At 34.1% G+C, this 13,098-nt stretch overlaps 1 protein-coding gene across 1 annotated transcript in view; it reads right to left on the bottom strand.

Annotated features, from left to right (window-relative positions):
* The window catches only part of LOC118185846 (uncharacterized), a 46,200-nt gene extending 33,381 nt beyond the window's left edge, over positions 1-12,819 (bottom strand). Inside the window, exons 1-3 of the mRNA XM_085819532.1 lie at positions 12,716-12,819; positions 4,713-4,783; positions 1,698-1,978 (exon numbers count right to left, since the gene is read on the bottom strand). Coding sequence (XP_085675658.1) covers positions 1,698-1,978; positions 4,713-4,761 — 330 coding nt within the window. The 5' untranslated portion in view covers positions 4,762-4,783; positions 12,716-12,819. The remainder of the gene's footprint in view (positions 1-1,697; positions 1,979-4,712; positions 4,784-12,715) is intronic.
* Between the last annotated feature and the right edge of the window lie 279 nt (positions 12,820-13,098).

The raw sequence follows: 13,098 nt of genomic DNA, 5'->3' as shown, positions 1-13,098 counted from the left end.
TAAATTTGTGAAACTGAAGTTAGAAATCTGATGAATATTTTAGTTAAGAGTTCTGAGTAGTGTTAAAGTTTATGAGGCATTTCGTTACAATAGAGAAAATGAAATAAGTCCGAGCAAGCTTGTTTAAATTAGAGAAATCTTTAAGTTAGCCTTACATATTTAAGAGAAAACAGTTAACAGATTCTTGGCAGACACTCCAATTCGTGTTCTGAGAGAAGAATTGAAGGTTGAGGATAAATGTCATGTAACAGGCCACTTTAAGCAGTAGCGTTGGGCATGCTCGTTCATATTCTTTTACATTGCATGAATTTTCAGAATTCTATATCCTGGTATTATGGTAATTATCCTTTCCTCAAACGCAAAACATCGCTTCAAAGTTGAAGCATATCATCATATTTTAAGTGTTCCGTGTCACCACCCTATTTAACAAACGCACGCAAGTGCAGACTGGCGTGACTGATCTTTTGATTTAAAGCTTCAATTAGTTATAATAATAACAATATTAACTATTATTATATCATTTGATTTAAAGAAGCTAGAAATAACTATCATTATAATTGTTATATAAACTTGTAGTAATCACGTGGTGAGAGAGACCTCGGTGGCTTTGAGTGAGTAGTTCCTTGTTCGTATCACCATCTACTAGCACCAATGAGAAGGGCAGCAGCGTAAGCAGCTCCTAGTCCCGTGAAAGATGACCTTTCACAACTCCCAAGAACCGCAGCTACAGAAGAAAAAGATTTCTTCTAAAAGTACTCTACAGCAAGAAGTTGAATAAAACCACTTCAAGCTGTCCCTGATGACTCCAGTGAAGCCATTTCCTTTGAAAGAGGAAACATCACTCACATCGAGAAGATCTGCGCTCCTAAATCCGCGGCAGAGAAGTTCGTCGCTCAATTTCATGCAGCAGTGACACTCATGAAGTTTGCCGAAGAAGAAGAATAATTTATCATACCAGAAGTTACCGCTGAAATACTCCATAACTACTTTAAGATCTCCAAAACTTCTATTTTAAATGTTTATCATATTTCTTCAATAAAGATACATCTCTTTGGGTTAGTACTTGGGAGGGGGAACCTCTCACGTGACTGGCTTCGACGAATCATACTTTAGTTTCACTTTGTGAAAAAAATTGGCTTTTCCTTCAGAAAATCTTCAATCTCTTATCTCACGTACTTGAGGTAGAACATGTTTCAGCTCCGCCTCTATGGCGTGGCGATTTTTCGCCTTAAAAGTCTAATGACCAGCGCCTCAGGTCACCACTCCACGTTAAGCAATAAAAGCGGAATCCGCTAAACGTTGCTAATGCTATCCACATCAAAGATCTCCTCTCAGATTTTTAGTTCAGAGTCGACTTCGGAGTATTGAGTTCTTCGTGGAAGCTTCGCTCTTTGGATGAGCTTTGCACTGCGCTGTGTTTAACATTCTTAGTAGGTTGAGCTATAATTACTAATTGTATTCTGTGACACTGAGGGGTGCTGTACATGCATTACGAACAGCTTAACTTTATTGGAGGATTGGACCTTTCTCTTATGAAGAAATGAATGTAGTGCTGTGTCAGTATGATGGCTTTTCTGAATAATATGGAGTTTTATATACTTCTGCACATAAAATATTTATGTATTAATTTTAACATTGAAAATGTGATTCTTTTCAAGAGCTTCAAATTTTGAATAAGAGACTATTTTACACTTTACCTTGATTTCCTCCGCTGTCAGCTTTCCTCTGATTGTAATTTTCGAACCTTCGCAAGTCACTTTCACAGGGCCTGCTCTTTCGATGGTTGACATACCCCACAGAACACCATCGCTCAGTTCCACTACTGTGGATCGTGGCGGCAATCGCATCGGATCCGGAAGGTCCTTTCTCGCCTTTTCCAGCACAGTGTCCAAGTAAGCATCCACATCTTTGTTGATGCAGTTCGTTTTTATTTCTTCGTTAGAGCCGCTAAACAATGACCTAGAATTTTTACATTCTCCTGAAATGAGAGTAGACAAGACAGTGTTTCAAAACTGAAAAATCATCTAAATTGTAAATGTAAAAATTAAGAAAAATGAAGGTAGGTTTCCTCTCTTTTAGTTTAAAGAGCCGCTGGGATTTAATAAAATTACTAAGAGAAGTGTGCAGACTTTTGACAGGTGTTATTGTGTTGCACGAAGTTGATGCTTTTTTCTCCACAACAAAATGATTACAGAATATCAATGATTTTGATTCAGTTTTCTCATAATATCGTCTATTACTTTCTTTCTGCATTAATAGTGGACTCCTTTTGGCTCTTTCCCAAGGCGGGGTAGGCGCAATATGCTCCGTGATGGAAGTGATGCTAGAGCAGTAGTGCGACTGAGCCAAACCTGTAAATCCATAGGCGAAATTCTAATGTTCCGTTCGCTTTATCCTATCCCTACGCTCAAAACAAAACTAAAAGACTTGGTGATGTCCAAAGAATCTTTACCAACTGATCACAAGCTACCTCACAGAACGTCAAGTGATCTACAAAAGAGACGCCATAAATATTACGATGAAATTACCACAAAGGGATCTAATATCAGACCCATCCTGTGGAACATAATTGCAGATTCAGCGCTAAACATCAGCTTTGGAGACAATGCCAAGATACAAGCTTACGCCGACGATATTATACTCATAATAGATGAAGGCAATGGGACAACAATAAAGCGTAAAGCAGACGCAGTACTCAAATTGCTTACAAAGTGGAGTCAAGACAACAAGCTGTGCTTCAGTATTGAAGAGACACAGATGTTAGTCTTTTCAAAGGGCTCAAAAATAGACGCGAATCCACCACGCATAAAGTGGGAAGGGCATCCACTGCGACGCCAGGATACCATTAAATACCTAGGATTCACGCTTGATAAGAAGCTCTCGTGGGTATCATGTCTTACGAAAGTCCGAGATAAGACGCATCGAATTATCAATAAACTAAACAGGATAATCACAGACAAATGGAGCCAAAAGGGACGCCTGTTAAAACATTTATACCTAAATGCAATTGGACGCATGATCCTCTACGGCTGCCCAGTCTGGATGACTGGCACAGGAAGAATATGTCAAAAACTACAACAAATACAGCGAGTAATCCTGTTAAAAATCACCAGTGCGTATAGCGCCATATCAACCGCAGCACTTCATGTTCTAGTTGGCACCGTCTCACTCGATTTAAAAGCAGGATTAGAAAGATAGTCTACCGACTTCTACACTACAAAGAGGATCTTCACACTAAAGAACATACATCTATCCTATGCCAGCATAGAAAGCTTCCAAGATCCCCCTGTCTTAACACCCAGGAGATCTACCCATCCTTCCCTGGTGGAAATTCCACCCTCAGGACAACAAAGAGAGATTTTCTCTGGCGGATCAAAAATTTCAGGACGAGTAGGAGCAGTGTTCACGGTCTTTTCGAACAATGAAGAAATTTATCAAGCACAATTCCGTCTAAGCAACCACGCTTCAGTCTTCCAAGCCGAGACCCTCGCCCTCAAAGAAGCAGCACTATGGTTAAGTATGCAACCAGCAGCTCACACTTTATTGTTCACCGATAGCATGAGCTTTCTGAATGCGCTTAATTCATTTCCTCCAAAACATCCGCACACGGCAGCACTTAGAGAGATCCTCTTGACGTTAGGATCCTCCATCCCTTTAAAGATCAACTGGATAAGAGGACACTCCGGGCAGAAAGGCAACGAACGATCGGATAGGCAGTAGCACGTGTAGTCCCCCCAAATACATTGTACCAGTTTATTGCAGAGAGCTTGTCCTAAAAGGTTAATGGGAGCTTCCTTGTTAGGAAGTAGAAAGAATGCCATTTGAAATCTTCACACCTCTTTGTGCGCTAATGAACCTGGATGGGCGTTTTGGTCTTTTGAGCGTACATATTAGCGACGGCTTCGGTTTTTTAAGGACTAATCCTTTTCAAGACTCTGTTATTACTCCAAACCAAGTCTGTCAGGAGTTTGGATGCTAGTTTATGCTACCAAGGAAGATCAATCTATATAAGTTAAATAAAAGGAAATTGCGATCAGAGATTAAAATCTTTGCTTAGTTATCCTAATTATTATGTTGAAATTCTTTACTTTTATTATTAAAATTCACAAAGCTCTTTTCCACCAGAAACTGTCTGCTATTGTTAATTTTTCATATTCGAACCATTTATGCTTTTTTAACTAGTTGTCAGAGTAAATATTGAAATAGTAATATTAATTGTAATAGGTACTTTCCATTTTACATGGTTTTCATGACTAAGAATTTCATTTGTGATCGCTTAGAACTAAATAAAATATTATAGTTATCTGTTCACTAAAAAATAATGAATGCTAAAATAAGTAAAACAGAAATAACAGAAATATAGACTATGTTAATAATAATAATTAATGATATAATAACAGAAAATATAGACTATGTTATTTTTCTGCCAATTCCTTTATTAAGAGAAAGCTGGATGATGGGATTTTTATTTATTTTTCATCCTACGCGCCCCCACCAAAATATTGAAATTAATAATAAGATTCTTTTTATATCCTTTAAAACCTGCTTACATTTCAAATTCTGAAAATTTAACAATAAACTTTAAGAATACTGTTGATTTATCCTTTTTCTAATCGAAATTTCATTAAAGAGTAATGGTACAAGTACAGAGATGGATATGTTTATACTATCAGTATCTAATTAATACTTTAACCAAGCATTGCAAATAATACCTGATATTAGGATCGAGGCGATTATCGCCACGATGCAGGAAATTTTCATTTTCGATTGTCGAGAAATAGATCTGAAAATAAAGTTGGTGTATAATAATAAGTTTTCATTAAATATAAAATACTATCATAAATAGCACTGAGATACTGTAAAAAAATAAAGATATGAATTATTTCAAAAATAGGTATATTAGTCCTCATTCATTCGGTAAGCTAAGCAATGTAGTAAGAAATGTAAGAATAATATTATTCAATTATATTATATTACTGAATATTATTATATTATTTCAAGAATTAGAGCTGTTAGCTCCAAGAATTAGAGGTTTTGCCGTAATCACATAAACCAAACCAATCTTTTCCTGTTCTTTTTCCATACAGTATTTCCTTTTCAAAAATTGCAGAGAATTTCGAGCTATAATTAATTACGTAATTAAATGTATGATTAATATTAACATATATTATATAGGCTAAGTAATAAACTGAAATGTTCTGAGTTTCAGTTTACTATTTAGCTTAATTTATTTTTACTTCCTTGTATGAAGTAAAAGAAATACTGTAATCACAAAATATTCCGGGTACCATATTTCAACGAAAATATCCATTTGACCTCTATCGGATGCAATTTAACGATGTTTTTGCTTGACATCTGGACGTAAGGACAGAATAAGGGACTCTTTTTTTTCCCCAAAGGAATTATAAAACTGATTTAAAATGGATTGAGAAGAGATTTTTTTCGTGTTGGTAAATTGTGTTAAAATGATTGAATTATATTGTTGTTATCTTCCGGTTAAGATTTTTATGCCTTTAGGTAATCTGCATGCAATAGTTTTAGAATTATCACTAATTTAAAAGTTCTTTATGTGTTGCTAAGCCTATTTTTTTTTTACTATAGCAGCCATATTTGTTTACATTTGAAACTCAGGAGTATAGTGAACTCAGCAGTATAGTCTTTCTGCACTTTCAGTGTCTTTTTGCTGAGTGGAACCAAAAGGAAACTCTTAGTTTGTCCACCGAAAAATCTGCCTTCTTGCCTGCTGGCGGAATTACTTTTTTGCTTAGAAACTGTAATTTTAATTCTAAAAATTGGTTTTTAATTGTTTTAACTCTATTTTACTTTTTATGTTTTTATACCTTTCAATTTTTAATGAAAATATTTTGAGCTTTTATGTATTTTTGCTTTGCTGCGAAAGGAGAGCTGAACTAACTGAAGGAGAAATATAGCTCTAATGAAATGCGAGGAAATAAGTTTAAATTAAATGCAGAAAAGAATGCTTATATTCCGTACAGGGAAGTCATGAGGTGTACATATCAGATTTTTTTTATTTAGCTTTAATATTTGCTTGTCATTTGTTAATTTCTCCTGGTCTAAGTCGGGACTAAACCAAATCCAATAATCATTAGGTCAGTAATACATGCTCTAAGAGGACCGTGTATGAAATTCTGCTTATAGGCATTATCCTTAATTTCCAGATTTAAAGACTCAATTTCTTTCTTCTCTTTAGTGATATTTTAATTGTTTTGCGTTTAAATGCTTCGGAATGTCATGTAACTGTTTTATTAAATTAGGTAATTTTCTCAATTTTGAAATGATATTTTTCTTTCCTGTTACATTTTTAAAATCCCATATTAATTATCATTCGCATTTTTTTATTTAATAATGAACTTTTGTTATGGAATCACTTTTGCGTGATTTAGATCTTTTAGAATACTAAACCTTGCGTACAATGACAGAAAATTAAATATCAAAGCAAACAATCGAAAATTCATCTAGATTGCGATTGCTTAAAATCAGTATAAAATTGCTTTGGAAGGTAATTTGTTATGCTTTGAATAATAAAGTGTCGGAGTATTCTTCGGAGGAACACACACTGAAAACGAATGTGCATTTTGAGAGCACTGACTAAGTTTTAACAGAGAGATACCACAATCTAACTCTGATTCGGTTTATCTGGTTATGGTAAAGCACTCGAGGGCTATCTGCCTAAGAGAAGGGATGCCTTTGGGAAGGACTTCTTAAAAAAAACTGACTATTATACACATACATTACACATGGGGTAAAACACAAAAATATACATGCGGCCAGCAAGATCGCTAAAATTCGAGCCCCCAGTCGAGCTCAGAGATTTTGGCTTAGGGCAGGTCTTCCCAACCTTTTTGTCCCTAACAGCACATTCTATAATATCTGTTGGACAGCGGGAACCATTTACTTTTCAAGGTGAATTTATGGTTGGATAGAATTAATAATACATGTACCGAAAAAAGAGATCGGTTGCATTTCTCTCTGTGCTGGTATCTGCGCTGGACGCAATTCCTATTTCATTAAAAATGAGAAAACTTTTACATAGAATTCTATTGAAAACTAGAACATTTTTATTGTAATCGCAAAGCGGAGGGCAGACGTTAAAGGATCGACGGGCATAGGGTTGGAAACCTCTGGCTTAGGGTGCCAAATACCCAATGTGGAAAGTCAAGTTTTCATCTGCTTTCAATAAAAGGTTTAAAATCTTAATCTTTTAACGGGGCATTTAATAATATTAATAATTCATGATAATAATGGTATTAATAGAGTCATTAGAATTGATAAGCATGTTATTAATTCGAGTAATAATGTCTTTACTGTTTTTTTTTTTTTTTTTTTAATTTTTTTTTATTACGTGCTCTTAGGCACTACACGGAAAGGGAGGGATGCCTCGTGGAGGTCTTTTTAAGGGAAACTGGCTCGTAAATGAAAGATTAAAATGGGGAGATCATATAACAGAGTTCAGAAGAAAAATTTTCACTGTTGTAAATAGTCTCATCCCTATATTGAGTAATTATTCTAGCTTAGACCTCAGGAAAAAGAGGCTAGTTTATATCACGGCAATTAGGCCATTGATGACTTATGCGTCGCCGGCCTGGTGCACGGCTACCAAGGAGGATATAAAAAGACTTCAAATCATGCAAAACAAAGTCTTAAGGCTTATCACCCATGCTCACTTTTTTGTGAGCAATGCTACACTGCACTCTGACTTAAAACTGGACACTCTAGAAGAGCACCTGAATAAGATCAACAGGAAATTCTTCACGAAAGCTCTGAACTGTGACCATATGAGAAATTTTGATATTTTTACCTACGAAATATTGAATGAGGACGCCAAACTGCGCCCACTTGCGGCCCACCTTATCAGGGACCCGAACTTTCCCACCTAGTGCCCACCTGTAAATAATGTACCCAATGTGTTTATTAGCATTCTTAATTTTGTATCTTACTCATTTATTGTACTGTGTAGTTCTTAAATTCTCTAGTTTTATTCACATTCTACACTCATTTTATGACTCCCACTTAGTCACGCCTTTACCGGGCCGGTTACTTGCTTGTGAGCTCTTGCTTTGCTGGTCTTCCTATTCTTTATCCGTCTTTCTCCTCCTTACTGCGGACATTATGTGAAGATAGTTCTATGTTATTGTGCCCATCCGGCATAAATTTGATTGAGCCAGATAAACTACTGATCTCAGTGGTATTCTGGCTATAAGTTATCAGTCAGTCAGTCATCCACGTTACACATGGGGAAAGCCACGAAAACGCCCATGCAGCCAGCCCGTTCGCCGGGACTCGAACCCCGGAACGAACTAGCAGTGTTCAGCGCCTTTTACCGCTCGGCCGCTAGTGGGCCTGTTGTTACTGTTGATGAACATTTTTAGCAGATTCGCAATTTTTCCTTTCAGCATTTTAAGATATACAAATGTTAGTAGAATTTCCATCCAGACACCAGAGTTCTCTTTTTACTTCCTTCTACGAAGTAAAAAGGAAGTATTGTAATCGCGAAAAGTTTCAGGCTGCATATTTCAACGAAAATATCCATTTTGACCGCTGTCGAATAAAATTTAACGATGCTTTTGTGTGCTATCTGTACGTAAGGGCAGAATAAAAGACTCTTTTCCTCCAAAAAAATTATAAACTGCTTTAATATGAATTCTGAAGAGAATTTTTCGTGGCGTCTATACGAACATATGTACGTACGTACGTATCTCGCATAACTCAACATAGTGCACCTCATATTTTGGTTGCAATCGGCCGCACCAAACGTATATAAATATATTTATATATATATCCTCTCTGTTTTCCGGCTCAGTGATCACAGTTTCTTTACTCTTATATGTTTGTAAATTGTACATTTTTTGCTTTAAAAATGATTGAATTATGTTGTTCTTATCTTCCGGTTGAGGTTTTTATGCCTTCAGTAAATCTGTATGCAATATTTTTAAAATTATCGACAATTTAAAAGTTGTTTAAGTGCCGCTAAGCGTAATAATGTTTTTGATGGCGGCCATTGCTTGTTTACATTTGAAACAGCAGAATAGTGGATTTGTTGCCAATGTAGAGAAACTTAGCTTCGCAACAACAAAGGTAACGCCTTCATTTATTATTGCGAATTAAATCATGCTTAATCCTTTCTGGAATTTTTTCGAGGAAATAAGTGTTTAAGATTTACTTCGTAATTTTTAATACAGATATTTTTGCCTCGTCGCGAAGTGAGAACTGAATTAATTGAATGAGAAATACTCAATCGTCTGTGGAAAACTGTTTCTTTTTTGTTTTATTTCCTTAATTTCTTTTATACATCGTTCTAGCTTTATTATAGTATTTGAATAGAACATGTGGCAACGATTAGATAATTCTTTAAACGATATAAATTTTGTGCATTCTGAGTTATAATATGAACGAAATATAATACTGTTAAGTGAACCTAGCGCCAGAGTGTCGCTATGGTAAACAAATAGAGTGAATTTTAAAGAATGCATTTATTCTGTTGTGGTTTATGCGCTGTCGGCGAAGTAGATTTAATTCAATCCAATAAGTTTTAATGAAATGCAAGAAAAATGCGTATAATTTAGTATTCCGTACAAGGAAGTCATGTGGTGTACACATCAGATTTTTTTTCCAAGATGATCAAATACATACTTCTTGGAAAGAAATTGCAGAAATTTTACTTTTTCATATATACTGTTTACTTGAATCACTTTAGAACAGTAAAAAATGTATCACACTTTACAAAAGAGGAAAACAGTGACCTTTTAGTCTCACGAATATGAAAGCTCGCGCGAAAACTAATTAAGGTAGGCCGATATTGTAGTCAGTATTAACTGACTGTAAATAAATTGCATATTCTGAGAATAAAATTAAGGTAGGCCGATATTGTAGTCAGTATTAACTGACTGTAAATAAATTGCATATTCTGAGAATAAAATTTCTTGCCTCTGAAGAGATTTGTAAAAAAAAAAAAAAAAAAAAAAAAAAAAAAGAATATTTGTTAGGCAATATTTCGAGCAGCAAAGATAGTAACCAGTACGTTTCTATTAAGTTACGTGAACCACATAGTCACAAAATGATATGTCATGACGTTTCATTGAAAACATATTTACCAAATGATTTGTAGTGATATGCCGCTAAACTAAATTAAAAGAATCTGTGTCGTAGATTTCTACGATTTTAGGTAAATTAAGCAGTTACAGATTGCACGGAGACATTCTCCTCCTAGAAATTTTAAATTCCCTGAAACCGCACTGCTGAAGGAATGGAACTTCATTTCCCAGTGTATAGTTAACGGCATTATTGCTAGCATGCAAACACGTTTTGTGATACGTGTATCAAGGTAGAAAGCCTTAATTTGTTTTTCTCAGTTATCATTTCTTTTCTCTGAACTCTTCTCGTAACGTATTATTACCATTTGTATTGTTTCATGCTTCAACTTTATGTCACATACAGTGCTCTTAAAGTTTTTCTTTGTGTTTGCGTTATGATATTATGTATTATTCCTTACAAATTCATAAAATTATAGTTCACATTTTATGAGAAGTTAGTGATTGCATGCATGTAAAGGCAATTTTGGACATTAGTGAAGAAAATTTGAAAATATCTTCAGTGTAAAAAATAATATCTGAAGTGTAATTTGACCATTCAAACCTGATAATACAACCTATTGGAAAAATTAGAGATCGTATGGATCTTCTTTTAGCCGTATCGTTGAAGGCTTGGAGGTGGAAGATGCAAAAGTTTAAGGAGCAGGACAGAACGACCTATTAACATTTTTCCCTGCATTTTTCTTTCTCGGTTCTCTACGTGTGTAACTTCTGTGTCATCCTGTTTATTATCGGAGATTAAAGTGTTTATTCTATCCGCTTGTTAGGAAAGACCTCAAATAGAACAGTGCGATTGATATTTAATTATCCATTCTTTCTTTTCCAAAACTACTCTAAGCTTAAGTGCTCTTACAGAGTTTAAAGTAATTTTGTTCTGCAGTGTGTGCCCAAAATAAAACTCTGAGCATTAGTTTTGCTACATACAGAAAAAAGAAAACCCTCTTCAGTTCCTTTTCGGTTGCGAAACAAATATACTAATACGGATCTTTGTAAAACTAAAATGGCGCAAAACGAACTCTAAAGAAACAGACCATGTTACGCAATGTAAAATAAGTAGCTTTATAAATATTTTCATTCAATATATTTGAAGTTTATATACCTGCTGCGAACTACAGTTATATTATAGTCACTCTACTAAATATATTTTCTGATATGTATATACTTAGTTATGTACTACGATTCGAATTTCAAACAAAGTTTTTGAATAATCATTTGAATAATCATCTGTCAAAATATGAAATTATTTAGCGTTCTTAAAAATCCATTTCATTTGATTAACTCGTTGCTAATTTTAAATCAGTACAGCTGAGCTTTTTAACAATAAAGAGGTTATGTAGAAAAACATGTTTAACTTCTGTTTCTCTGAACTTTTTCTACTAATATTGCTTTTAATTATGAGCCTTACTAGTAACTATCAAGAGTTAGTTAATTCATATATAAGGAACTGTATATTATATATATAATATGGTGAATTCTTACTCTCGTATAAGTTAGACAAAAGGAGATGTTACAAAGAAAAGCATAAGAAAAGACAACACATGTGCAATGCTATCATACTAGAATTATCGGCATCAAAATTTATATCCTCTTGGCTGAAAGATGAATCTATGTTTTTGGCTGTCGATATTATATTAACATATGTGAAATAAATAGCACATATAGTTCCATAAACACTCAGCTTTAGTCTAAGGAGTTTTTCAAGCCGTCTTAAATCTCAAAAATATTTTTTGACATATTTATTAAAAAGGACTCCATGTATTGCCACGAAGAAAACCATGAAGAAAAGAAAATAGAATGTACATTATAAATCATACTGGAATTATCGACATCAAAATTTATATCCTCTTGGTAAAAATGAATGTGTTGATTTTTGACTGTCAATACCTAGAATACCTATATTGGCATACATTTTAAATAAGTACCGCATATATATTTCCTTATTATAATACTCTGTTGAGAGATTTTAACACTCAGCTTTAGTCTAAAGAATTTTTCAAACCGCCTTAAATCTTAAAAATATTTTCTAATATATTTATTAAAAAAGGCTCCATGTATAACCATAAAGAAAACCACGAAAAAAGACAATACCTGTACATTATTTGTCATACTGGAATTATCGACATTAAAATTTATACCCTCTTGTAAGAATGAATCCGTTGATCTTTGACTGTCGATACCTATTTTAACCACATATATATTTCCTTATTATAATTATAAAAGAATATAATTAATTAAAATTATAATTAAGTAACGCATATATATTTTCTTATTATAATACTCTGCGACGAACGAATTTTTCAAACCGTCTTAAATCTAAAAACTATTTTCTAATATATTTATTGAAAAAAAAACGCCTCATAGTTCAGGTTCGCATTCTTCAAAGTTTAACAGTATTTTAATTGAATTTGATGATCATTCATGATTTATATAATTTTTATTATCACATTATTATAAGAAGTTTTACAGAAAAGCGTTTGAATATTGCTCTAATGTGCTATGTTCTAAATTAAGAAAGTAATTTAGACAGAATAAATGGATGATAGAATAAAGATGGATAGATAATAGAATAAATTGACATAAAATCTGTAAATTATTTTATCGCTTACTTGTTGCCTAACGGGTTGAACACCAGGGCTACGTGTTATGATCCGTGAGAATTATCGATTCTTTGCAGTTACGTTCAGTAGAACATGGCAAAAGAACATCTGTTTGATGAGACGGATGTTCATTGGTAATCATTCTGAACTTTGCTCTTTTCGGGCTTCTTTAGTGAACAATCATCAATTCTTATCTGCTCTTTCTGATTTCTAGTTTTCAAGAAACATTTTTAGGGTTGGATTTTGATCTCACTAAATATAACATCAGTCATACTTATTATTGCATATTGGATAGCTGTTATTACTAACAGCTACTATTGGACCCTCTTTCTTTTGAAATTTCACGTTTATAACTTTTTATATTCGCCACGCATTGTAACATCGTTTGTGTA

Source organism: Stegodyphus dumicola, chromosome 6 (genome assembly GCF_044657685.1).
Source record: "Stegodyphus dumicola isolate Sdum_Otavi_A_Nest chromosome 6, ASM4465768v1".
NCBI classification, from domain to species: Eukaryota; Metazoa; Arthropoda; class Arachnida; order Araneae; family Eresidae; genus Stegodyphus; species Stegodyphus dumicola.
Note: the sequence above shows the minus strand (reverse complement) of the source record. Positions and strands in the feature narration are given on the sequence as shown.